This window comes from Rhodamnia argentea, chromosome 3, assembly GCF_020921035.1.
Source record: "Rhodamnia argentea isolate NSW1041297 chromosome 3, ASM2092103v1, whole genome shotgun sequence".
Lineage (NCBI taxonomy): Eukaryota > Viridiplantae > Streptophyta > Magnoliopsida > Myrtales > Myrtaceae > Rhodamnia > Rhodamnia argentea.
Window position 1 is genome coordinate 10,350,512 of NC_063152.1, and position 25,727 is coordinate 10,376,238.

A 25,727-nucleotide genomic window follows, 5' to 3' on the forward strand; every position below is an offset into this window, starting at 1 on the left:
CGATCGGCTCTCACCGCCCTCTTCTCTTCCCTAAGAAAAGTTGCTCCATGTGTACAGCACCCCCACACACGCACACAACTTCACAAAAAATATAAATGCCAAGGGTCCTACTCAAAACATTATTGAACCATCCTCATCACTTTGGATGCCAAAAGAGAAATTATTTTGTTCTCTCCTAGAACTGAAATATAAATGTGTCCTACACATCAAAACATAATGAGTTCCTCGTACCCCAACGGGGACCAACCTAGGACGATCATGTGGAGAGGCAATGTGGTCCAATTCGTGGGTTGATAGGTGTACTGGTGAAACGCTCCCAAGGAGTAGCTGGCCAGGCACTTTGCTGCATTTTAGTTGGCTCGTCTGAATTTTTATTTTTTTAAATTTTTGGACGAACAAAAGAGGTAATGTGGGATAAATAGTTTGGGCAGCGACATAAAATATAGTTTGTGTTAGTACATTGGCGTGTCAAGTTCTTATTGGCCAAGTTTTCTACATCATTGGACCCCCCCAAAAAATACTGAGTTGTCATCTCACTTTCTCAATAATACACTTTTGGCGAAAAGGCCTATTCCGCCAAGCAAGCAACCAAAGGCTTGATATGATCATACTGTTATATAAAATAAAAGACTTCATTCTATCTAATTCACCGCTAGAGAATTGAACTTATAAAAACGTTATGCAAAAAAATAAAATAAAAAGAAGTCTCCCCATTAAAAAAAAAAACTCGAAACTTATTTATGGATACTAATTGATAGTTAATAGGCTATCATATATTAGGAAGTTGGTTGTCGTTAGTATCTCTTTTACGTTAAGACTAGTGCCATCAATGTACTCCTTCATCAAGTTATTGAGTCAAGATGTAGTTTTTGACTATTTTCTCTCTTCCTCTCACTTAAATTCCTAGAATATTTACAAGGCGTCAGAGCTACAGAGAGAAAGGGACCAAATCAAAACCCTAGCTTTATCTTTTTTATTGCCGTTAGTCTTGAAAAATGAAAAGGAACCCTCGTCATTTTAATTATTGTTTCTACCTAAACACTAAGGGGTGCATGAAATCCATCCAGAAATAAAATTTCTGTTCCAAACCTATTTCTGGAACAGAAACTTGTTTGGTAACGTAATTCTATTTTTTCTATTTACGAAACAAAAAATTGTTTCGAAATAGATTTGAAGAAGAAATGAGAAATAATAATTTTCTATTTTTCCGAGAAACAGAAATAGAAATCTTACCTTTTCTCAAACACCCGTGGCCGCCGACCACCGGTCGCCGGGCCGCCGATCGCCGGCACCGGTCGCCGGCCTCCCACCGCCGCCACCGCCCACCGATCGCCACCGCCCGCCGGCCGCCGCCAATTGCCACCACCGCCCCCCGTCGGCGGCCGACCGACACATTTTTCAAAAGTAGAAATTTTATGTCGTTATCAAACACATTTTTTTGCTCAGAAACTCATCCAGAAACAGAAATAGAAAAAACTATTTCTAGCTAGAAATCTATTTCTGAAAAATAATGATTATCATTCATCCCCTAAGGCTCATTTTGTTTTACGAAAAATGGGTAGTTTAAAAAGTATTTTCTAAAATATAATCTCTTATATTGTTGTCAAAAAAAGAATGAACGAAACATATTTTTATCGTTTATACAAGTGTTTAGATACAAATTATTATCGGTAATAAAAATATGTTCGCTGACTAGTTATTTCAAATGATACATGCAATCATATTTTTAAGAGAATATTTTTCAAATCATAATAAACGGAACCTAAGGCCATCACTATTCGTGGTTTTAACTCTGATCTCTTGAGTTGCCAGTCTCTCTATAGTCGTCAAGGAGAAATATCACTTCCTCTGGCCTCGTTTGTCTTGTTGCCGGCGTCCTTGTAACGTGAAGTCTACCACAAGTCAAGCTCCTCTGTTCAGTAACTTCATTTCGCTACCCATCCTTCTCGATCATGGCCATCGATTCTGCTTCTCCATCAAAATCAAGCTATTGTCTTCATTAGATTGCTGATTTTAGTCTCTCTTTTATCTCCTATCCTTTTCAATTCCCAAGAGAAGGGGGATAAAAGGCTTTCTAGGGTGTTGTTAGTGTTCAATCTGCAGCACCTCGTCTTTAGAAACTTTCCCAATCCTGGCCAATATTTAATGGTGCCTACCATAGACGTTATTCGATATGACTCTTTCAATTTCGAGCGTCATCAACGAGCGAAGTCGTCATCAAGTGTTCAAGTAGCTGTGACGTTATCTAGTGTAAGGAGGTTTACATGGCACTTTGGTTGCGGACTTTGAAAGAAAATTGCAGTTGTCATATGCAAGCTGGACGGGCCAGCTTGAGAAGGAATGTTCAAGCATATTTATGGATAATAGTTAAGAGTTAGTAGGTGGTTATAAATAAGGAAATTAGGGTTATGTTGGCATCTCTCATATTCTATAAATAGAGCCATCCATGTACTCTTTTATCAAGTTATGGAGTAAGATTAGATGCGTCAATATGGATTGAAAACCCATATTTTAACTCATATTATTGAATATGGGTCAAATGTGGGTTAGTTAATATCTAATAAATGGGTTGTTAATGGATATGAATTTTAAGTTTAATTATATGTGGGTTGTAAATGGGTTTGTCTTTGAATCCATTTAGCTAGACCAACCCAACCCATTTACAATTCACTTAACTTGTAAAATTTATTAGTTTATATCTTTTATAATGTTTTTAAATTTTTTTATATTTATTTTTATTTTTATAAGTAAAAGAAAGAAAGAAAAATTAAAAATAAATTTGAAAATAATAAAAACTGTTCAAAGAAGTAGAATGCCGTCAACCACCCCCCGAACCACCAATCGCCGATTTCCTTCTCTCGAGCCCGAAAAAAAGGAAAATGAAATAAAATTTTTAATAAAAATAATTTTTAAAAAATATAAAAGAAGATATTTTTTTGAAAAAAACTATAAAATTTTTCTTGCATGAAATTATTTTACCAATTTTAATAAATTATAAAAAAAAATATTTCAATGATTTGATTAATTATAGAAGTGTTTAATTAATACTGGTCGGGTCGGGTCTAGTATGACTCATTAGATTTGTCTTGTATGAAAATAGGTCAAATTAAATGAGTCAATATGGATCGGACCATATTTGACTATTGACCTAACCCACCCATTTGACACCTCTAAGTAAGATATAGCCATTGACTATTTTCTCTCTTCTCTCTTGTAGATCATCCGATATTTACAAAAAGGGCTCTCTTGAATTATTTGAGAGTAACAAAATGCTTCGCACACCAAATATTTGTTCAAAGTTAGTATCTTAGGTGAACAATATACTATATAATGCATTTTCAGATTAAATGTTTCATCTTTTAAAACAAGACTCGAAATATTAGTATTTGCTTATATGTATATATGTAAAAAGAGAGAGAGAGAGATCTGTTGAATTGTTTGAAGCGAATTATGTTGCAAGAGAAGTCTTAGTCAAAAACTTGACCCTCTCAAAGAAGCTTGACTTTAGTGCAAAAAAAAAAAGAGGCTTGACTTTGATTGACCTAATGAAACTCTGGTCGTCAGTCGTCCCCATTACATAGCAATAAAGAAGGGGCCCCGCCGCCGTAAAATCCGTAGCGGCAAAATTACTGAGCGCCGCCTCGGAATTAGGAGAAATTCAGTGTCACTTAGTACGAATCTTGCCAAAACCTTAAGTTTCCAATTGTAAAACAATGTGACAATCTATTCGTCAATTTGCTGATGTACATAACTAAGCATGAGAGACGATATTAGATAAAATTCTCCAATGAAAGTAAGTCATGCACGAAAAAAGCATTGAATGGCTTGAAAATATTAAGATCGTGATATTCCCGATAGAAGAAACTTTTGGGTTTTTATGGGGGGGTAAATTGGGTTTTATGTGAGGATGTGTGTAATTGGGTAACGCATTCATGCTCATGCTACTTTAATTTTCATAGAGGCTAAAAGCTTCATAGTCAAAAGGACCAAATTTCCCTATTCCATTGTAAGTTCTTAAAAACCTTATTTCTCCCGTCCACACCATGAATACCCTAATCCCCGACAACATGAATCCTAATCTCTCTTCACTCATCGCCGGCCGCTTTGACTATACACACATATAAATAGGTCACGATGACAAAGACCGTCGGGTTTTTATATATAAATATATGAGGCTATGGCCACAATGACAAAGATAGTGGTAGGTGGCACCGGGTGTTAATTATAGAGCTCGAAAAGAGAGAGGTCGCGATTTTGAATAAAGGGTTTTTGGTGGGTGTTTGAAAGGGTACTTTTTAACGAAAATTGGTAACTTTATATATAAAGTGACAAAATTAAACTGTAGATGAGTCTAACTAGCAATAAGACTAAAACTCGTGATGGTTTTAAAAGTTGAGGGTGTAGAGTGATACCAGGTTAAAAGTTCGGTAGTCTTGCTGAATTCATCCTGATGAATATAATGCTTGCCACTTGCAGATAATTAAAGTTTTTTCGAGGAAAATTGTTTGCTCAACATAGTATCGATTAAAGGTTCGAGCAACTATCTTTCTTGTTGATTTGTTAGTTTCCTTGACATTGTATACAATTGCCTGTTTAACATAATTTCATCTATATCATATGCTTCATGTATAGGGTCATACGTGCAAGCGGGGAGGATGATAAAAAAAAATTATGTTATATAGATAAATCCGTCTATTTCATAGGTTAAACTTTTGAAAAAGGATGTTTCCTAGGACAATCCCTATTACATGCGCCTCCTGCCCCACTTCCTAAAATTAGAAATAGCGATTAGAAAAAAAAATCTGTCTAAAAACCCTACCCCAGCAGTCACGTAAAGAGTCTGAAAAAAAGGTGGGGCTCATGGTTCACTGGGTTAGGTACATCTGCTGTAGCGACTAACTTTGGTGTTTTTTCCTTTGGGAGACTGAGTCAAACTTTATGTTGGAAAAAACTTTCACCTTCATAAGCTGCCTCAAAAACCTTAAAAACACTGAGAGAGAGAGAGAGAATGATATTGAGTAAAAGCTGAAATGGCTTCTGTGGTCCTCACACTCACTAACTGTCCTTTTCATCCCCTCTATATCTGAATCTTGCTCTTCTCCTGTTCTCTTGCCACACCAATCTCTTCTTTTCTTTTCTCCGAGGAAGATGGAATCGCCCGGATTAGGCGAAGACAGAAGGAGCTTGAAGGACCGCAGGACGGAGGACGAAGACTTGGAAGAGGAGGAGGAGGAGGAAGACGAAGACGAGAGCAGCGAAGCCGATACGAAGAGATCGAGGGCGGCCACGGCTAGGTCTAGCAAGAAAGGCGGGTCATGCAGCGGATGGGCGCCACCGCCGTCGTGCCAGGCGGAGAATTGCTCCACCGACATGGCCGACGCCAAGCGGTACCACCGCCGGCACAAGGTCTGCGAGTTCCACGCCAAGGAGCCGGTTGTCGTGGTCGCGGGTCTCCAGCAGCGGTTTTGCCAACAATGTAGCAGGTTAGAAACCCTAAAATTTCATGTTCGCATGAGGGATCCTCCGACTCGTTTCACCGACGAATTATTTGAATTGGGTAGATCTCCCTCGATTCGAAACTTAGAAGTAGAAAAATGGTTTAGATTCTTTTCGGTTCCGCGCAATTTCTTGTGCGCGAAATCTTACTAATTCATGAAGTGAAATGAAAAAGGTATTGCTCTACACCTTCGAGTGCGCGTCGAGTCTCTGATTATTTCTACATCTATGATCTTGTGTGTTCTTATTTATACTGGATATCACACCCTTGACACCTTAAATAGTACCCAGGAAAAGGCGAGAGATCTACAATTTTTGTGTCGTTAAATTAGCCGAAAAGTATTCGTTTTTTCAACGATGATTTGAACTGTCGAAGAGTCAGTGTTTTTCATACAGGTCAAAGAATGAAAGAAAGTCCTCCTAAAGGCCAAAAATACAACTAATGCAGCAAGAGAGAGAGAGAGAGAGAGAGAGAGAGAGAGAGAGTTGCTTGGATTGAAAATTAAAAGTTTCGGCTTCCCCAATTCAGAGGAAAGCCTGTTTTTTTCTCCAAGAAAACCTGTCCTAAAATCGTCCTAAGAATCAAACCTTAATGGCGCTTCTTCACATGAATGAACAGGAAAGCTAAGAGATAGGGTACGTTCATCTAAGTGTCACGCCTGGTCAGGGTTTGTGTCCTAGGAAAAAGGAAAAACACTCACAAAGGTCGCTCTTTTGTCATGCATTTTGTCTTTATTGACACTTTCTTTCTCTAAAGCAGAAGGGCTTTTCTTTTCTTGGTGTTGGTTTTGGTTGGGGTTTCAAGAGGTTTCACAAGGATCTTGTTGGAGACCAGAAGATTTAGGACAGAAATTAGTCATAGCGCTAAGTAGAAGAAGGGGGTTTAGTTGAATCATGTGCAAATTAAGAATGTGTACATGTGAGATCGACGAATTCCACGATCACAAAGTAATGCTTCCGACACAAGGACTAAGGTTGTCCTTTTGAGAGGGTACACATCTTATTTCGTGACGGAGTGTCGCGTTACCATAAGCTTTTGAAAGTTCACATGAAGGTGAATAGCAGAAAGGATGAGACTCTGAAACGTAGTAATTCCATACTTACATGACTAAGAGGAAAATCAACAATCGAGACATGATTCTTTGTGAGAAACCGAAAACACAGATTTCCTGACATAATATTATCTCATTATTTGATTGTACGAACCTTACTCCAAAAGTTTGAAGGGTCAAAAAACAAACCGATATTTATTAAAGTAGAATCTATTTGAAACCCTGAATTTCAAAATAGTGCATGTTACTCCTGAATCTTCAAAAGTGATATTTTGCTCCCTCATAATTATATAGGAACATGTCATTTTCGCTCCAAACTTTGAATAGGAACAAGTTACTAATCCTGGACTTTCATTTTTATGCCGGCGAGACGTCCTATTAAAATATGAAAGTTTTAAGGGAAAAATGGGAACTAACTTGAGGGCGTAAAGCGGTTTCCCAAAAATGAAGGTTGAGGCAAGTAAAAGTGCTACTTCTCGAATGGGTCTGAAAGTGCAATCTAATGAACATTTGAGAGGATAAAGTGTGAACCTTTAGAAGTTCAAGGTGTAAAGTAAAACACCTCCAAGATTCAGGAGACTGCAAATTGAACTTCCCTATATTTTCTGCAATTCCTTTTCATATTGCATATGCTTATTATGTCTGCAATCATGGAATACATTCATATAATATGAAGCTTAATAAGAAGTCCCGAGTTTAGCACCATGGACAGTTGTCTCATGGAAAACTTCAAAGCCCTCTAGGTGTTTACTTACACAAGATGACTCCATGCTCGGCAGTTTAGCACCTAATTGATAGGTCGTGCTGAAGTTACTGTTCATTGAAACAGACAAACTCGGTGAAAAAACCTCAGAACTCAGTTTCACGGTGGACCTCGGACGTATGCAATTGTTCCGAGTCGAATCTCTTTGGAAAGAAGATTTTTTGTCTCATGATTTCCTGCTCCTATCCCGTGCGAAACTTTCATCCATAGGTTAGCCTAAACAGATAAAGGTGAAAGAAAGAACGGCCCAACCCTGCAAAGGAGAAGCCGCATCAAACTGCATTCTGTACCGTCTGTTTTGAGGAAATGGAGTGAGTTTGTTTGGGATTGCATTAATCTTTACATTTAATTAGTTCTCAACGTATCGAAGCTCCGGCCAAAAGAATATGTCCATTTCCTTGGCCTAATGTCTTCCTCTTGCTAGTTGTTAACATTTGTATAGGTTTTTCCTTCTTAAAAAGGGTTCTGCTACGTGTCCTAGGTTCCACAAGCTGTCGGAGTTCGACGAAACCAAAAGGAGCTGCCGGAAGAGACTGGCTGGGCACAACGAGCGGCGGCGCAAAAGCTCCTATGATTATCAAGGAGAAGGCTCAAACTGAAAAATAAGAAGCAAGACTTTCACGAAGCCAGAGTCAAACGAAAGGGGGAGAATCTCTTCCCCTCCTCGTCAAATGCTCTCTTTTACAACCGAATTGGGGATCGAATTAAGACCCGAATTCCAGTTATGTGATCTTCTAAGCATGCTCTCTCTCTTCTGTCAATCCTCAACTCTTTGAATGTCGTGACGTTTAAGCAATGTTTTTGAACTTGATGTTGCATTCATGCATTTGTTTCAAAGAGTATGCTTAAAGTATCATTTCGGCCATCTCTTTTCGTTTTTTCTTGTCGCAAACTGTTTATAATGAACATTTGATTTCTCACAACGCCAAAGCAATAAATTCTTTTTGTAGGGTGCTATCATAAAAGTTCAATAGGCATCGTGGTAGAAAGATTTGACAATATTTAGCTTGGACAACACCTTCTCTTGGAATATATGCATATAAAATTGATTTAATGGCAGCCAGAGATATATCTATCAAGGAACCCAATGAGAGACCTCAATTATTTGTTAACTAGGTTTCAGAGATGCGATAAATAGATTTTCATTTAAGTCAACGTCGATTATAACCCCTAGCCTTCCAAGCTAACGAAGTAGGTTCTCTTACTGTTACCCGGCTTTTCCCCATTCCAAGTTAGGCTATCGCTTTCTAAATTTTTAATGCTTGCGCGCATGCGATTTCTCTCTCTGTGCTTTCCTAAGGGTTAACATTTCTTCGGTACATTTAATGGGCAACTAGCATAATTGTGGATGGGTTTGATTGATGTGATTCCACCTCCGTCATCTTCAGAGTCTTGTTTTTTCCTCCCACCCCAAGTTTCGCTGTGTAAAGACAAAAAAAGCCACAGAAATGTACGGACGAAGCACTTGACATGATACTTGACAACTTTCTGTCACTATTGCAGCTGTAGCAACAAGGTAGACAGCTTAAGGAACTGTGTATGTGTCCTCTGGTACACGACATGACAATGCTTGATTAGCATGTCTTATTACCTTCATTAGTATCACAAACCTTCATAACATAAGTGGTTTTTGTGGAACTCCTGCAGCATTTATCGGTCACACATAATCCTGCGTAGGACATACGATAATCTACACACCTATCTTGAATTTTGATTGGCCTTGTTTGTTTCTTTGCAACACCATGTTGTCAATTTAGTGGTTTAGGAATCAATAGAGATGTGGGCTCTAAGCGTACGAAACATGCTCGGATCTCTACAACATGACGCGTGAACAATTTCATGGCGAGACCACAGCTCTTGTAGTTGAGAAATTTACCTATATTTTCATAGTTTCAGCTGTTTATTAAATCATTACTACATTTAATTGATTGATTCACCAGCACCACATTTGATTAAGTCATTACCTATGTTTATTTGATTGACTCACCAACATCACATCTGATTAAGTTATCCATTCCTGTGAAGTCATCAGCTCTTATTCGAATAGCTTACCGACTTTTATATGATTTCTTTGACATTTATGAACGTTTTTATAATAATATAAATTATTATCTCATGAATCTTTATTTGTGAAACTTATACACGTTTTGAAAATTAACTAACTAATGTAAAAGTTGAAAACTTAAAACTAATGATAGCTTAATCAGGAAAAGAAATTAGTCACTCGAGTTAAAGTTGATAATCTCATATAAGAGTTAGAAATTTTTGAAATGCTGGTAAGCTAAGTGAAGAGAAATTAGTATATTATTAGAAACGCAAGTAATTTACAAAGAATCAAATAAGCATCGGTGTTCCCTCTCTCCTTAGTGTAGCTTATGACCTATCGCATTATTCAACATCTACGTTGGGAGTTTTAATCGTGGTGGAGGTTATTTGGCAAAGAAAGCAAACATTTGTAATAACTCGTATAATGTTTGGTAATGCACCAGTTAGTAACCTAATAAAAAAAAGTTTGTGAGTCACTTAAATTTAAGTTAATAAAAAAAAAGTTTGTGAGTCACTTAAATTAAGTTTGGTAATTCAATATAAGAGTTGGTAAATTTAAATTGCTGGTAAGGTATCCAAATAAAACTTAGCAAAATTATTACAAAAGTAGGCAATTAAACAACCTAATAAATGTTTGAAAATAACTCAAATAAGAGTAACATAGAATCCATTGGTAAATTGATAAGAGTTGATAAATCTATAAAGTTGGAAAGTTATGCAAATAAGAGTTAGTAAGTAATTTGAAAAGCTGGCAATTTTTGCAAACAACCATATAGATATTGGTAAATAACTCAAACAAAATGAGTTGGTTAGGTAATTCTGTAACTCAAGGTTGGTAATTTCATATGACGGTTAATATAATGTTTGTCAGCTACATAATTAGAAGTAACTAAGTTGTTTGAAAATTTGGTGATATACAAATCGAAGATAAGTAACTAGAATAACAGGTGGTAATCAAGAAAATTTAAGGTTGGTAATTTCCTATTAGATTAGTAAGTACTTTCTTGTGCCCACCAAATTTATGATATTATTCAAATTAAATAAAATGATATGTATATGAATCTACTAACACGTCAAAAATTAAATGTTGTAAAAATTTTGAGTGTTTTGGATTAAAAAGGTTCATAGAGCATCTGTAACAAAATTTGGATCAAGAAAAATGCAAAAGATAAAAGTCTATTCGGACGCGCTCTACAAAAGTAGATAATTTAAAATAATTAAATAAATGCTATTAGTAGGAATTTGAAATAAGAACTTCAAAGTTTAAAAGTTTGTCGTTATGTACATGAAAGTTAGTAAGTTATCGAAAACGTTGCAAGTTACGGACAATTAAATGAACATTAGTAAGCAATTCAAATAAAAACTACTAACTTAATCAAAGAAAAGTAGATAAGTCGCGCAAACAACAATCAGTAGTGGTCAATTTAAAACATAGATATGTGATGCAAATAAAAATTAGTAAGTCATTTGAAAACATGGAATTTATAAATGGTAAGCAAATATACGCTAGTAAGCACTATGATAAGAGTAGATAATCTAATGTTGATTACCAATTTAACTGGAAAAAAATGATAAGTCACTGAAATTAAGGTTGGCAATTTCATATAAGAATTGGTAAATTCAAAATGTAGGTAAGTCCAAAATTAACAATTAGTAAATCGTCAAAAAGGTTTGCAATTTGCTAACAACCAAAATAAATGTCGATAACTAACTTGTAAGTATCCTAAACTTTATACTAAATATTAAAAAAATCAGTAAACCACTCAAAGTAACGTTGTTAATATCGTTCAAAAGTTGATAAATTTAAAACGTTGATAAGTTCCTTGCAAACAAAACTTGCCAAGTTATTAAACAAAAAAAAAAGATGGTAATATACAACCAATCTAAATAAAATTCGGTTTCAATTGGCCAGTCACATTGTTTTGCTGGCAACATTTGATACTTATCGATGTTAATAGAAATTTAAAAACGATGAAAAACCTATTTGTTGTTAATATTTTTTTAGCTCGGAACTGTAGAATTTTGCTGGTCATTAGCATAATTACGATAATTTTTACTAAAAGCAAACTGGTGTCGGATTGGCGGACGATCCCTCTTGGTCGAGCGAAGAGACAATGATTAGAGTTGGGCCTGATGGATCAGACTAGTGAAGAGGAGAGGCATTTGTCAGAATCGATCTCTTCCGACAGGATAAGGTGGTGTTCTGAGTGGAGGCTGGATCACACTCCTAGTACTCATCTAGCGTCAGATGAAATATTCATACATGCTTCGCATAGTTTGGCTACTCTTTCCTTCTTAGTTCCATTGGCCAGCTAGAGCTTCTCCTCCTCTTCCCGTTTCGAGACCCCCAAGGAACGGAATCCTCTGGCGCCGTATCGAAGATATAAGAAGACCAAGAATCCATCCTCGAAGATATTTTTCGCTAGTTAAGCCCGTGCATCTATGCACCGGCCACGGAGCGTTTGAGCGCTTTTACAGTGTCCTCTCCAATGCGTCCGTTCTTGGCATTCCCGATCGCTCAACATTGTTACACTTTAATCTAATGGCATGCTCCAATGATAGATCCAACAGGACGTGCCTCGTCTCTTCTTTCTAACAATAGGCAAGACGAACCCCGGTAAATTTTGGAGTCACCAAATCTTTGAACAGTCTTTGTTACAGAGGTTCGACGATTGTGAGTAAGTTCGGCGAATGCCTCCAAATATAACTGCAGTCAAATCCTCAATCTTTCCATTTCCCTGGAAAACACTTGCATCTTGAGAACATTGTACCTTTTTATCTATTGATAAGAGAATATCGAACAAAAGGCGGCTAAGAAATCTCCATCTCCAAGTTGAGGCCAAGGCTGCAATGCTTCGTCGTTGATGGAGGCTCATCAAAGAGCAACCACGCCCTCCACAGGCAAAGTCGCAATTCCTTTCTACCAAGTGAACCACCATTAACATCTCTCTCTCTCTCTCTCTCATCAAAGAGCAACCACGCCCTCCACAGGCAAAGTCGCGATTCCTTTCCACCAAGTGAACCACCATTAACATCTCTCTCTCTCTCTCTCTCTCTCATCAAAGAGCAACCACGCCCTCCACAGGCAAAGTCGCGATTCCTTTCTACCAAGTGAACCACCATTGACATCTCTCTCTCTCTCTCTCTCTCTCTCTCTCTCTCTCTCACAACTCACCAAACAACGAAAAGTCGAACAGACACCGCATTTCAATAACATTGCACTAAATTTTCCTTACTCTACGTACAGAATCCTCATAGAAAACACAACAATCGAGTGGTAAAGCCCATCAATCAAACCCAAAAAAGGAGCCTTAACAATTCTGATCTTGTGAAGCAATGTGCCGAATGACTTGAATTACATTTTACAGTCTCAGAGTCGAAATACTGGTAAAACACCCATCCACCGAACTAGATTAGTTTTGAAAGGTTGGAAACCCCAGTTATTGGTCACAGAATGAGATGGAAAAAGAAAGGGCACTCTCCAAATAATTCATTAATCTTGTTGAAGAACCTGCCATGCTTTTGCAATCAGCGGTAGCAACACAAGTACTTTGATAATTTCCACACAGTGAATGGATTCCCTCAGTCGTGCCGAATACCTAATATTTTCATGGCCAGTTCCCAGGTGACAATGGCAGCTGCATTAGCAGGAAACGCCCGAACTATAGTCGGACCGAATCCTGCATAACACCCTCTAAGACCCGCTCTCCTATAAATCTACAGCCAGAGAAAGATGAAACATAGAAGTGTGACTTAAATGAAAAGATGCCCGATTGGATAACGACGTTATATCAGATACGAGCAGCTACTGCACCCGATCATGATACTTACTGAGTTTAAGACTCTGAAAGGATTTCTTGGAGCATCTCTATCAGGGGTAGTCTGAATTATCGTCTTGGCCACATCCAAGGGCAAAACAGCAGACCAGAACTGTAGAAAGAACAGAGAAAGTGAGTAGCGGCGCCAATAAATGCCGACATAGATGACCAAAAGAGAATGCTCAAGAAAATCAATAATCTTTCACAAAGGTAACTTACAGCTACCCCACCAAGACCACCAGTCACGATCCCAATACCAATATCAATGAGATGTCTGCGCTGAGATGAATCAGCATTCAGATGCAATTGCAAGTGCATGTAATGGCGAACATACTCATAAGTGCTAAAGAAGACGGCATTTCCTATAGATTCCCTCAACAACGTCGTAAAACCTCCACGAAAAATTCCTGTAACCTGAATACTTTCCCATTACTTGATGAATACAACTTCGATTGACATATCAACTAAACAACAAATGCTCTCACCCCTTCGGCTTTTACGGTTTTAATGGCACAATCTAGAGGACTGCTGTATCTACTGGATTTCGGAACAACCGAATCAGTGCCTTGAACTTGCATCCTACACTGGAGATGAAATGTCAAAGTAGGGAAAAGAAAATTGGAGACAACAAAAATAACAGGACAAAATCCATGTCCTGCCTAAATCATCCGAGTGAAGTTACCTTGACTAGCTCAGATGGACATAACACAAAACTGATGATAGATCCACCATAAGCTGCAGCAGGAATGATGACTTGGGGTTGAGGCAAATCAGTTTGCAAGCCCCTCTTTATTTATATAAAAAAAAAAAAGGACATATATGAAGAGTAAATACAAGCTATAAACACATCCGGAAGGAATTCAATGTGAATAATTTCTCAGCAAATGAATGACTTAAAAAATCCATCGAAGCTGCTCACTTATTTTCTCACATGCCTGCAAAGACTGTTTCGTTTGTGAATAAATTCCAAAAAGAAGTGAACTCTCAAAGGCCACTCCAACAAAGGATGAAGTAGCTCCTCTTTACAAACCTCTAACCTGCAAAAGATTATAATTTCTTTTAGAAGAACAATTTATTTCATAGTTCTCTTAGATAAAAGACAGATTTGAAGTACAGATAGAAGAAGTAATGCAGTCATGATCAGTAAGTATGAAACAGAGACGACCCAAATGTCAGGTCTTAACTTGGTAATATCCGTTTCTAATGCATTATTCACTTCCAGAAAACAGTCTCATTTTGTTACCCCCTCCAGGAATTATGAGTTTATCCCTTGAAGATTGCGGACAACCGAAAGAGCGGGAGCAGATTTCTTTCATTATTTATCAACTCAGGAAGCGCAAATGGAATTTAAAAAAGACAAGCTGAATCCCTTCTGTCCTTTTTCTTATTTATGTGCTGTGCTGAAAGTAAGCCACACCCATATAGCCTTTTGTATGTAGAATGACAATGCAATGGTGAGCATATACCATCATATGTCAACCCATGACAATCCAACAGCCACAGTTTACGAGATAGAACACTTAAATGGACTTAAAGGCCAAGCTTAAGAAACATACTCCTTCAGTTTTTAGGACTCGTGCAGCACAATGCAAACCATTTCTATACTTGATTCCACCAACTTCAGTATTGTGTTTTTGAAGCTTCACCTGAAATAAGAAATGAAGAAGAGCTTGCACGTAAACAGGAGATTGATAGAACAAAATACCCCAATTATTGACATTGGCATTGCATCTACATCAGTAATTATGTTCTTGATACAGCTTTGCGTTCACAAACTGTAAATAATATGTGTGCATTTGAATATACAAACGTTGACTTATATTGAAGCTAAATATTAGCTGCATTAAGACTTGCCCCCATTACACGGCAGGAAACGTGAGTACATGATATATTCTCCAAGACACATACAGGAACAGAAGAATGGGAACTATAATGGAATAGGATGGATAAGACAGTGTAGATGTCAGGCTTATTCTTTCTCATGCTAGAAAGCGGACGGATTGACAAGCTATGCTAAAAACATTGTTTATTGATGAGAAAATGTCAAATCGATACACCCAACACTCCAATGTGCTCAATCATTGATGGTGATCAGTGAGTAGACATCAAGCTTATTCTTCCTTGAGTAAGGCCGACTGATAACCAGAACACTCTGCCAACCAATGAGCCACTAATGACAAAGCAATGAACACTATGTCCTTAACTCAAGCTTTAAAAGGCTGCGCATTGCACTAGACAAGAAACATAATGGAATCATCACAATTGCACTTGAATTTACTTTTCTATTTTTAGAACAGAAAACAAGGTGTAAACCTGCAGGCAATCTAATTTATGATTACCGTTTTCTATGACTCTCACTTTGAAATAAGACTTCTTGTACCTTAAAAACAAAGCAAATGATGCTTTCAGTTGTTTCTGGTTTTTTGTTTCTCCAACAATTGAAAACATTTAATGCAATCGGACAATTACCTAGGCTAAATACAAAGAACTAGATAAGGACGGTTTCCATTGTCTATTCTTTTTTTATGAACACCTTATAGCCTTAAAATCTCTCAAACATACTTTTGGTTCTTAAACAGCCAAACTCGTTCCTTTTCCCCACTCTACACTTGAAAATGCCTCTTCTAAACAAATAACTAATGTTTCTGGAACAAGCGCCAGGACCATACAAAGCCATACACCAAGGGGGCACCAAGCAATTTTATGTATAAGAGAATGAAGCTATGCATTTGAGCAAAAAGTCAACATTTAAATTTTTTTTAAGAAAACAATTTGAGAAGTCTCAAGCATCCATCCCTAAAACAAAATACAAAGACACACACTCTAACCAAAACATGGAATTGCGTGAAGGTAGGACTTCCTCATTTTATAGATTCTGCTTTGATTCAATCTCACTCCAACAACTAATGCCTCTAGAATCGAAGGAATGCCCTACTCACGAACTAAAAAATACAGAGGTAATGCACAAAGCCTTTTTCTTTCCATTGGTCTCGCCAACTTGCGATGCCAACTCTGCCATCAAAACTCCTAACATGGTCTCAAGTGGAACTATAAGTGACTCCAACAAGTGACCTTCAACAACTCTCAAGCAAGTTCGGATCAAGCTCTCAAGTTCCAAGAGCATTTTTACAGCATTTTATTAGCCAGTCAGGCATGTAGCTCGCCACATCGTCACAACAAGACCTCTACAACCGAGGTCTTCCAATCAAGAAAGCTTGAAACTTTAACGACAGACGGGCCGATTGGTTTCACTTTCTCTCCATTCGGAGTGAAGCTTCTGATTGAGCGAACGATGAGATTGACTAAATCTAATTCTCCGGATTTTGATTTCCCGTAACACCCACATGGAAGCAAATGGGAAGCGCAGAGTAAGTGGAGAGCGGAACTACCTTGACGGTGTCGAAGGGGTGACCAATGACCACGGTGGCGACTCCGGCGACTAATCCGGCGACATACTCCTTGTAGCCTGAGCTCTCCGCCATATCTCTCTCTCTCTCTCTCTCTCTCTCCTGGATCGTCAAGTGCGGAGAGAGAGAGAGACAGAGGAGGACGAAAGTTGCAGCGCAGGAGAGAGAGCCTGGTTCTTGCACAGCACCATTTATTATTAGACTTCAATATTCGGTCCGTTAACATTTTTTTTTCTTTTCAATTGAGTCCTCAATCACAGTATAAGGACTCAATTGACCAAAATAAAAGTTGAGGCATGGATTGAGCATCCCCGCGAAAATTCTACGAGTGACAATGCCGTGGTCTCTTCCATATGCATCGAGCCAATTAGTCCCGTCTTTACGTTATACTAGACTAATACTCGTGCCACGTGCTATGCATCAATATAGATATATTTAGGATTCCCTTCGTTTCGCGAAAAATAAACTATTTAGAAAATATTTTCTAAAACGAATTACTAAAGAATATTTTTGTCGTCAACATAGATATTTGGGCATAAATGATAATGAAATAACTTTTTTTGGCTAATTATTAAAAGCAATATGACAAATCATTTTGAGAAAAATATTTTTAGAAACGTGTACTATATTTTTTGCGAAACAAATAGACCGTTAATAAAAAGGTAAGTCGACAGATATAGAAACATAATGTGATTGTACCTTTGGTGCTTTATTTTATTTTATCTTTTGCTTCATCATGCAACTTTAATAGAACAATTAGAATTGTGGGTCGTGCATATGTCTATGTTGTCGATGCAAGATGGCTTAAGTACACATTTCATCAGTCGAGTCTACGTAAATCCTCATGCAAAAGTTTTGGATATCATCATCTCTGGATAGGTTGGTCGCGACCATTTGCGCTTTGTTCTCGATAGGTAGACGATCCCTGGAAGCTACTTAAGCAGGTTATCTACAAAGTGTACGAGCACCTGAGATCGGCAGTGCTAACTTCAAATATATTTCGCCATGAAACGAAAGTTCGACCATCGAGCCGGAGAGCATCTCGGTCCAAAGCTTCTGAAATGAGTAAAGAGTATGCCCCAACTGCAAGACCAAACAACGCGAGCCGAAGGAAAGGAACGAGGACTACACGAACCATTCGGATGAAGATGGTCCTGTGCCATCGCCACATAAAAAGACTGCAATGATCTCCGATTTTTGCGCCTTGGGAAAATGCGGGAACGGAACTGAAGAGTCTTGCCCTGCAAAACTCAGCCGACTCCTATAATGCCGACCGTGACTGCAGTCGTTTTCACAACAATGCAAGGAAGAGAACAAAAATGAAATTGGGTGATACAAATGGAAACAAGACTAATTTGCAGTTACAGTCAGTGAGGAGAACATCTTTTGAGCGCACCGGCACATCTACAGTACCAAGGTCAAGACCGAGAGCTAAGACATTCCAGCTTTCAATGAGAGCACCATCTTCCTCGGACAAACAAATCTCTTCCCGAAGATGCTGCCGCAGCTTAGCCCCAAGAATTCTTGGTATTGTCGCATCTGTGGTGATTGGTGACCCCGAGAAGTTGCTGGACATCACAACTTACTCAGTACATTCTCAAGAGGAAGTTTTCCCGGTTTGCTATCTCCAGTTGAGCTCTTGAAAATGTCGGTGTCTGATATAAATTTGGCAAACCGAGAGCCCTTCCCTTCTTTCATTTTATCTTGCGGTGTTGAATGAGGCAAAGCAGGGTGCGGTTTGGGAGCTAGTGACGGCATCAAAGCCCAGATAGAAGAAATCTCCGCATTTGGCTGATCAAGATCTTGCAAGACCGTCGGATCCCGCATATCTGTTAGGTTGAGAAAGCCACATTTGGCAAGCATTTTCCTTCCGTCAGCATATGCAACAAATTCTTCGAAGAATAAAAAAACTCGACTCCCACCAAAAATAAGAGGCCTTAGCACAGGTCCAAATAACAAATTTTTATGCAAGCCTACTTATTATACCAGTTTTAGCCTTTTTCTTTGCAAATTATCATGATAACGTCAATCATACTTCAAGAATTTTCCCTCCTGCTACTGCATTAAACCTATACTGCAGAGTGTCAGTAAGAGGCATGTTTAGAAACAACATCAAGCAAAGTCACCTTGTGAAAACTTGAAGATTGGAGCCAAAGCCGCGCAAGGAATGCTGAAGTTCAAGTGTGGTATGACTGTGCCTCCACCATGCCTCCTCGCGTTGCTATGATAACATTTGTCTCGTTAAGTATTAATACTCAACATTCAAAGATCCAATAGCGTAACAAGCAGAGCTAGCTGAACTCACAACTGAAAAAGATGTAAAAACACGAGAAATAAAAGAGTCGACCACAGCCAAGTTCAATAATGATTTGCATCTTGAATCCTAACATCCCTTTCTCTGCCAGGGGTAACATCACAACTAACTAACATACGTCAGAATTGAGGTCATGCACCATGAAAACTAATGTCCCAAACCAAGTTTTATTTTATTTTTTTCTTGGTCAGAATATTAATCCAAGTCCACAGTCTTCAGAATGGCAACTTTTTTTAAGAATAGCACCCCAATGCACACGTGCTCTTAGATATTGCCAGACCCAAACTTCTACAAAGAATTTGAAAGGGGAAAACATCAATGAACTGACATGCTAACAACTAAGACCAGCAGCATTGCTTCAAAGTTCAGAATAATCCATCAAATGATCATTATTTCGTTGTTGCTATACCTTGTAATCAGGCCGATCATACAACCGCCGAAATTGACAACTAAACCGCCACTAGCACCTGGATGAACAGCAGCAGTTGTTTCAAGCATCGCTGGGATGTCTCCTGCATATTCCTTTATCACTGAAAGAGAGAAGCACGACCGCTTTGCTTTGACTACTTTTGCCACCACACCAACAGATACAGATGGGAACAAGCCTGGTATAGACATTCAAAGTAAGCACAACAGTCCAGCGGCAAAATGAAAATTGTAGAAAACTATATGTTTTTTCTCAAGAGACGCAACCATGATAAACAATCACATTTAAGACAATCTCATTCTGTGCGTCTTTTATCTACTGGCTTTCAGAGACAGGCACCCTGGAACAGCATGATTCAAATGGATAAATATGCATGATGTAACAATTATTTAATCTAAGCACACTACATCTGGAACTCCAGACTGTGACTTGATCAATAAAACTTTGTAGGGTGAAGAACTTTTACACGGAAACAAAATTAATATCTACTAGGTGCTTTTCAATGAGCATACACCCCAAAGGAATTTGAGTTGCTAAAAAGTAGAAGTCGACAATGGAAACTCTCACCATTATTCAGTAGGGTGGGTAGCAGAGGCAACTTTAGATGTAAAGCCACAGCAGAGAAATCATTCTCAGATTTATATGATACTAATGACAGGCCAATAACAATGCAGAGGGGTCATTTAATGAGAGCATGGAGAACAACAAGAGATACTGTACACAAGATGCCTTCCAAGTTCCAACATGCCCAAATGACCAAGCAAGTTACTAATAAACATTTAAAGCACAGAAACAGAAGAGACAACTGAGAAAATGTACATACCACATCTTGGTCCAAATAAACCGTGTCCAATGACATATGCCTTTGAGCCTAAAGGTGGGGATGCAAAGTCCACAATAACAGGGGACAGCTGATTAGGAGCATGGATAAGCTGTAATAGGGCAACATCTAGAGGCCCACTACTAATGTACACTACTTTAGCGTCACACCAAATCCAAGGTCTAGTATGATTCAGGCGAATGCGTATATTCTTATGACCACTGTAAAGCGAACTTGAGCTGTACTTTGCGAATTTATCTTCTGTAAAACACCCTCCAAATCCTGATATACTAGGTCCCATATCCTCGCTCCCCTGCTTTGTATTGCGACCACTTGGCCTAGGACAGCCTGATTTTATTCCATTCTCTTTACCACTAAGAGTTGCCTTCCCGAACCTCCATGGTTCCAACAAGTGAGCATTGGTCATTATGAGGCCTTCACTATTCAGCAAAATGCCAGAAGCCCACGCAGCGTCATTAACTGACACAAGACAAACAGAAGCCATCGCTTTCTCAAGTGTAGCTGAGGAAGGGCAAGAAGGATCTTTGACAATGGAATTTATGGGCCCTTTCAGGTCACTATTATAGATAAATGCCTTCCCCTGATTGTTTGGATTCCCCAGGTTATGACAGTTCCGCAATCCAGCCTTCTTAAGCTCCTCTGGAAGCATATAAGCGCGAGCAGTTGCAATGGCTTCCCATGGAACCAAAAGCTGTTAACAAGGCTAGTATTTTGCATGATGCATCATCCGCAAGACTGTTCAGGAATGGAAGAGAGGAATGAACATATATTTGATCAATTTACCTGAACTTCTGCACCACTAGCTTTTTGCCTTAATGGTCTTATGAGAATGCCAATTAGATCCGCATTCTTGTCAAGAATAGGACCACCTTCCATGCCTGATAAATTGTAATCACATTGGTGTCTTATGTCTAAAGAGAATGAATAAAAATAATTAATCGAACTAGTGACATGCTCGCACCAGGAAGACACCTAATGTCAGCCATCAGAAATGATTTGTCGGGTGAACCAGGTGGACAGATATTGGCAATGGTTCCCACTGAGATACTGCACAAAAAACTAAAGATAAGATCTACAAATAATGCAAATTCAAAGAATTACAGGATTCAAATTAAGCAGAAGAGATTTCAAAAGTTCAAATTATCACTTTGGATATGCAGAGATCCATGCAGTTTGGATTGCTGTACATAGAATAGACTAAACGGAGGAAAGTATTCCAACATCTATGTTTGTTAGCCTATATAAATCTTAATAGAATAAGCTCTCTTTGCCAAGGTAGAAGGATTAAACTATCAATTATATGTGTCGCCGAATTATCACAATATCATGCCGAATTACCTCCAAACTATCAATTAATTATCACAACATCATGCTGAATTACCCAATTTGATACAAGAATTGAACATTAACCATGTACCTGTACAAATTACATGTCAGCATCTCATAATCTCCACGTGCATCACCTTTTGATGTGTTAAAACACAATATGAACAATAAAGAGTTCAAGTGATGGTGAACGGCACCAAATGAAGATACCATGTATCTTTATAAGGTAGATAACAAAGATCAAAGTTGAAAAGTATGTGATGTTAGAAGAGAAAATATCTTCTCAGAGATATCAAGATCTTGATTCACCACAAATTAAAAAAAATGACAGCAAATTGTGACAGTAATCATGTGACGACTAACGTCATCACAAGTCATGGTAAAGATCCAAACAAATATTTGTCCAGAAGGACAAACAATAATTATGTGAGATTTAAGAAAATCATTCTGGAAATATCACCTGTTGATGAAGTGAGCAGGTGAATGGATACCGAATGGAGAACCTGCTGCTAAAAGAAAATCCCCTCTCTTAATTGAAGGCGACACAGTTATGTTTGGCAAATTCTAGCAACAAGAAAACATATATCATTGTCACTTTTATAGAGCTGGTAATAGCAAGGTCAGAAGAACAATGGGTCGGAGCTCATACCATCCCATGAAAGATCTGGCAGTAGCATGCTAAAAAAACTCACCTGAGAGAATAGGGGAACCCCAAGTACAGCAAATTTAGTGAGTGACTTCCCTATAAAACTTGGATTGGCTGATTCCTCAAGTGCCATAGGCCTTTGGCTCTGCATTAAAGGTGTTTTCAATCTCAATCAGATAGGTATGGATAAATGACAAATTTGCAAAATTTATAGAACTTCAACATGAAACTTGGGCTATACCCTAGATAAAAAATTGATGGTCTAGTGATACATGATCTCGCTTAATTTCTCTCTAGTTCCAAAGATACAACTATCACATACCACATGTCTGCTCAAATACACAACCACCACAAATGACAGAACTATCAGAAAGGAGAAGTCTTGTTCTCCTTCTATTTCTGCCCAAGGGACAGGAAAAACCAAAGTAACTGGCTTTCAGATTTTTTCAATAGATTTTAAGCATCCAATTGTGCTACTTCTACAATGACTTGATTTTACAAATCAGCACAAATGCTACAGCCTGAGAAGCATAGGTTCCAAAAGAAGACCTCACATAAATCTCTTGAAAGTAGACGGTCAGTGACAGTCACATCTCTTTGAGAAGCAGTTGACAAACGTTCACATTCCATAGTTTCCAAATGTCGATGACTTCATCAGATCACATCTTAGACAATGCCAAACAAGTTCAAAATCAATTGACATATTTGCCAAAGAAAAATGTCAGCTTTAAGTGTACATTAAGGCATCAAGGGGAGTATCCTGCCTTGTGGCACACATCAGATGAACAAAGTCATAGATGAGGTGTCTACTACTTAACCTTGGGGTGCATGCCATATAGACACCTTAGGTGCACAACAAGGTGAAAGCATTGACAGCCGTGCCAGCATCATGTCTTGTAGAAGCGGCAAGGTGGGCTAAGTCATGGTTAAACATCATGCTGCTGGCTATGGATGTCCTAATGCACACGAAATAAAATTGTGCCTCCACAAGCAGGCATCAACTTATGCTTTTTGATCATGGTAAGCACTTAATCCTCGCATACACTGTTATCGATATAATAAATATCTAACCCTGTAATTCCAACAAGCAAGACATGGACAAGAAGATGCTTCAGGAAGAAAGTACCTGAATCCCTGTAAAGTTTTGTGCACTGCTGTCGTTAGATGCCAGAGACCAACCAATTTCCCAACCATGACCCAGCAAGCCAGAGGAAGCTTCAACTAGAGCCTGCAATGCAAGGGAGGAGCCAGGTACATCAACCTGCAAATTAGCAGATTATGCCTTTATGCCTGACGATGTGTGTTAACAAATAGTAAACCAATCAAGGCAGGCAATAACAGAAATGATAGATGCGTCAGGCAGATCACCCATTGAAAGTGACCGAGCATCAACGTAGAGTAACATTCATGAAGTCAAAGGCAAAGTCCTACAGTTGGCTAGAATTTTCTTTAATAATCAAAATTCATTTCCCCAACAGCCCGCATAAATTCAAAGCAGCGAACTTTAGATTCAAATCAAGTAACATAAATTGTAAAAAAAGAAAAAGTCAGAGCTCTCATTTCAAGCTTTCATTACACTCTTGACAACACAGAAAATTACTTCCCACGCAAGTTTCTTCAGTTTCCAATTAAGAACATTAGAAGATTATGTGCCTACCAACGTTAAAAGCTGGGCACTTAGCCAACAAGGGACTTCTCTATCCAGTCCTTCAGTGTCCTCTGCCCCCATGGTGTTCTTCAATAAGTTAGACATCAACAAATTCAGGACTTTAGACATCAACAAATTCAGGACTAAGCATCAATTTCAAATAAACATAATGAAATATACAGAAGCAACATGAAAAATATTCCAGCACTACCTCCACCAAAATGTCGATCTGAGCACCAGAAATCAACTCAGGATGGCCCTGCCGTAGAGAACAAAAGTCCAGGCCAAAGTGAAATTAAGCAACTGTTAGAACAGAAATGGGTGTGGTTGGTTGCAGAGAATATATCTGTTATCAGAAAACTGCTAAGAAAACATGTTCCGCAACCAGTTTGCTTTATCAAATTCTCTGAAGGCTCAAGATTGAAATGAGAAAAAACAGGATAATACCTGAGGATTCTCAAGATAAACACAAATGCAATAACAACAAAAGCGACTTTATGACAAGTACACAGCCCATCAAATCTAAAACAATGTAACAGAAAATGGAGAAATCAACACGGTAAGTCAATTACTAAAACATTTCTCTAGAACCAAACGCACCCCACGAGATATTCTCAACCTTCGAATTGTTCTCCCTGTGCCACAATGATAGAAAAGGCTCAACCACTGACGCGACGGTGACTACCAATGCTCCGCTCTGATTATCATCACCAAGAGCTCGAATCGCCAATCCAACGTTGTAAAGACCCTTGGACACCAACATACCCGAAGCTGACAGAGTTGTTATCCCAGACCTATTCACATACAGACTCATATCAAACTCTCTCATGCCATGATTACATGAACTGAACTGCAAATCGAGAGGCTCAAGAATTTTAAAAAAAAAAGAGAAAGTTCAAAAATTCACTCACTGGTATTGATGGAAAGCATGGTTTCGCATCTTCAGGCCCTTTGGGTCCTGAAATCGAACGATTAGATTGCGCTACGTAAGAGCAGCTCAAACTTACATTTAAACCAATCGTGTGTACCGAAAAATGAAACGAAATAGCCATTGATGGAGAGATTTGCAGGCAAGAACAGAGAAAGAGAGAGGGACTCACAGGGCCTTGAACTCGGACCATGACGGAAATTTCTCGGGCAACTTGGACAATCTCGGGCAAACCCATTTCAAGAAACTGGGATCTAAAGTTGTCTTCGAAAGAATTCACTGCGAGGTTTCATGTCTTCCCTCACATCAGCGTGAAGTCGCCGCTGGTTGGACTTGGCATGTGCAGGAAAATAGACAGATAGCTTGTGCTGCTTAGAAGCTCGCTTCTGGAGAAGGCTGATAAACGATTTGGATGGATAATTTTCTGAAAACGAAAGAGATATATATATATATATATATATATATATATGTTATAAATTAAATGCGAATTTATCCTTTTATATTTCATATAATATGATATATATATTTTTGTCATAAATAATATTTTTTTTTGTCATTAAATTAGATAAATTTCAAATTACGTGAGGCATGAAAAACTCAAGTGATCAAGAAAATATATTTAACAATCTGTTATAAATAAAGATATTACCGATAGTATTGTCGGTACATCAAAGCGAATTACGTGAAATAGGCATTTCTCATAATTTTTTAAACAAGTTATAAATTATTTGTTAAATTTTTGTAATGTTATTAATGGAGAGATAAGAAGGAAAATGTAGGTGGAGAAGTAAATTACCAAAAAAAAAAAAAAAGTAGGTAAATGTCACAAGAATAGGTCAAGTTCTTATCCAATTATTCTAGAAGGATGTGTGTGGGACAAAAATGGTATTTATGAAAAGTAAGATAAAAAGGTGTTTCGATTTATAAACATAAATTAGGTAGATAAATTAATGTATTAGAAATAAAGAAAACTTTATTAATGGATATGTTTGGATTCACATAAAATAGTTTAGTC

The 25,727-nt window shown here is 38.1% G+C and overlaps 3 protein-coding genes across 3 annotated transcripts; 1 reads left to right on the top strand and 2 right to left on the bottom strand.

Annotated features, from left to right (window-relative positions):
- Positions 1 to 5,001: 5,001 nt before the first annotated feature.
- Positions 5,002 to 8,178, top strand: LOC115750426 (squamosa promoter-binding protein 1). The gene is made up of 2 exons (XM_048276525.1): positions 5,002 to 5,483; positions 7,793 to 8,178. Exons 1-2 carry the CDS (start codon positions 5,149 to 5,151, stop codon positions 7,908 to 7,910), a joined length of 453 nt encoding a protein of 150 aa, XP_048132482.1. The 5' UTR covers positions 5,002 to 5,148; the 3' UTR covers positions 7,911 to 8,178.
- Positions 8,179 to 12,583: 4,405 nt separating this feature from the next.
- Positions 12,584 to 16,703, bottom strand: LOC115750387 (mitochondrial arginine transporter BAC1). Its single transcript, XM_030687702.2, is given in 8 exon segments — positions 12,584 to 13,074; positions 13,189 to 13,287; positions 13,395 to 13,589; positions 13,661 to 13,759; positions 13,858 to 13,962; positions 14,111 to 14,212; positions 14,732 to 14,821; positions 16,565 to 16,703. Coding segments are annotated over 8 exon segments (918 nt in total). The 5' UTR covers positions 16,658 to 16,703; the 3' UTR covers positions 12,584 to 12,939.
- Positions 16,704 to 17,921: 1,218 nt separating this feature from the next.
- On the bottom strand, positions 17,922 to 25,031 carry LOC115750383 (glyoxysomal processing protease, glyoxysomal). The gene is made up of 14 exons (XM_030687698.2): positions 24,885 to 25,031; positions 24,696 to 24,742; positions 24,404 to 24,578; positions 23,996 to 24,043; positions 23,794 to 23,871; positions 23,263 to 23,397; positions 22,183 to 22,281; positions 21,951 to 22,054; positions 21,126 to 21,211; positions 20,948 to 21,042; positions 20,147 to 20,855; positions 19,306 to 19,501; positions 18,709 to 18,803; positions 17,922 to 18,411 (listed from the first exon to the last, which is right to left on the bottom strand). Exons 1-14 carry the CDS (start codon positions 24,948 to 24,950, stop codon positions 18,158 to 18,160), a joined length of 2,187 nt encoding a protein of 728 aa, XP_030543558.1. The 5' UTR covers positions 24,951 to 25,031; the 3' UTR covers positions 17,922 to 18,157.
- Positions 25,032 to 25,727: the final 696 nt, after the last annotated feature.

Bases quoted from the DNA above. Each gene is read 5' to 3' on its own strand.
- LOC115750426 (XM_048276525.1), top strand. From the start codon at position 5,149: ATGGAATCGCCCGGATTAGGCGAAGACAGAAGGAGCTTGAAGGACCGC. The intron at 5,484-7,792 runs GTTAGAAACCCT...TACGTGTCCTAG, and splicing joins TTTTGCCAACAATGTAGCAG to GTTCCACAAGCTGTCGGAGT.
- LOC115750383 (XM_030687698.2), bottom strand. From the start codon at position 24,950: ATGGGTTTGCCCGAGATTGTCCAAGTTGCCCGAGAAATTTCCGTCATG. The intron at 24,743-24,884 runs GTGAGTCCCTCT...GTTCGATTTCAG, and splicing joins TGGTCCGAGTTCAAGGCCCT to GACCCAAAGGGCCTGAAGAT. The intron at 23,872-23,995 runs GTAGTGCTGGAA...AACTTATTGAAG, and splicing joins AGATCGACATTTTGGTGGAG to AACACCATGGGGGCAGAGGA.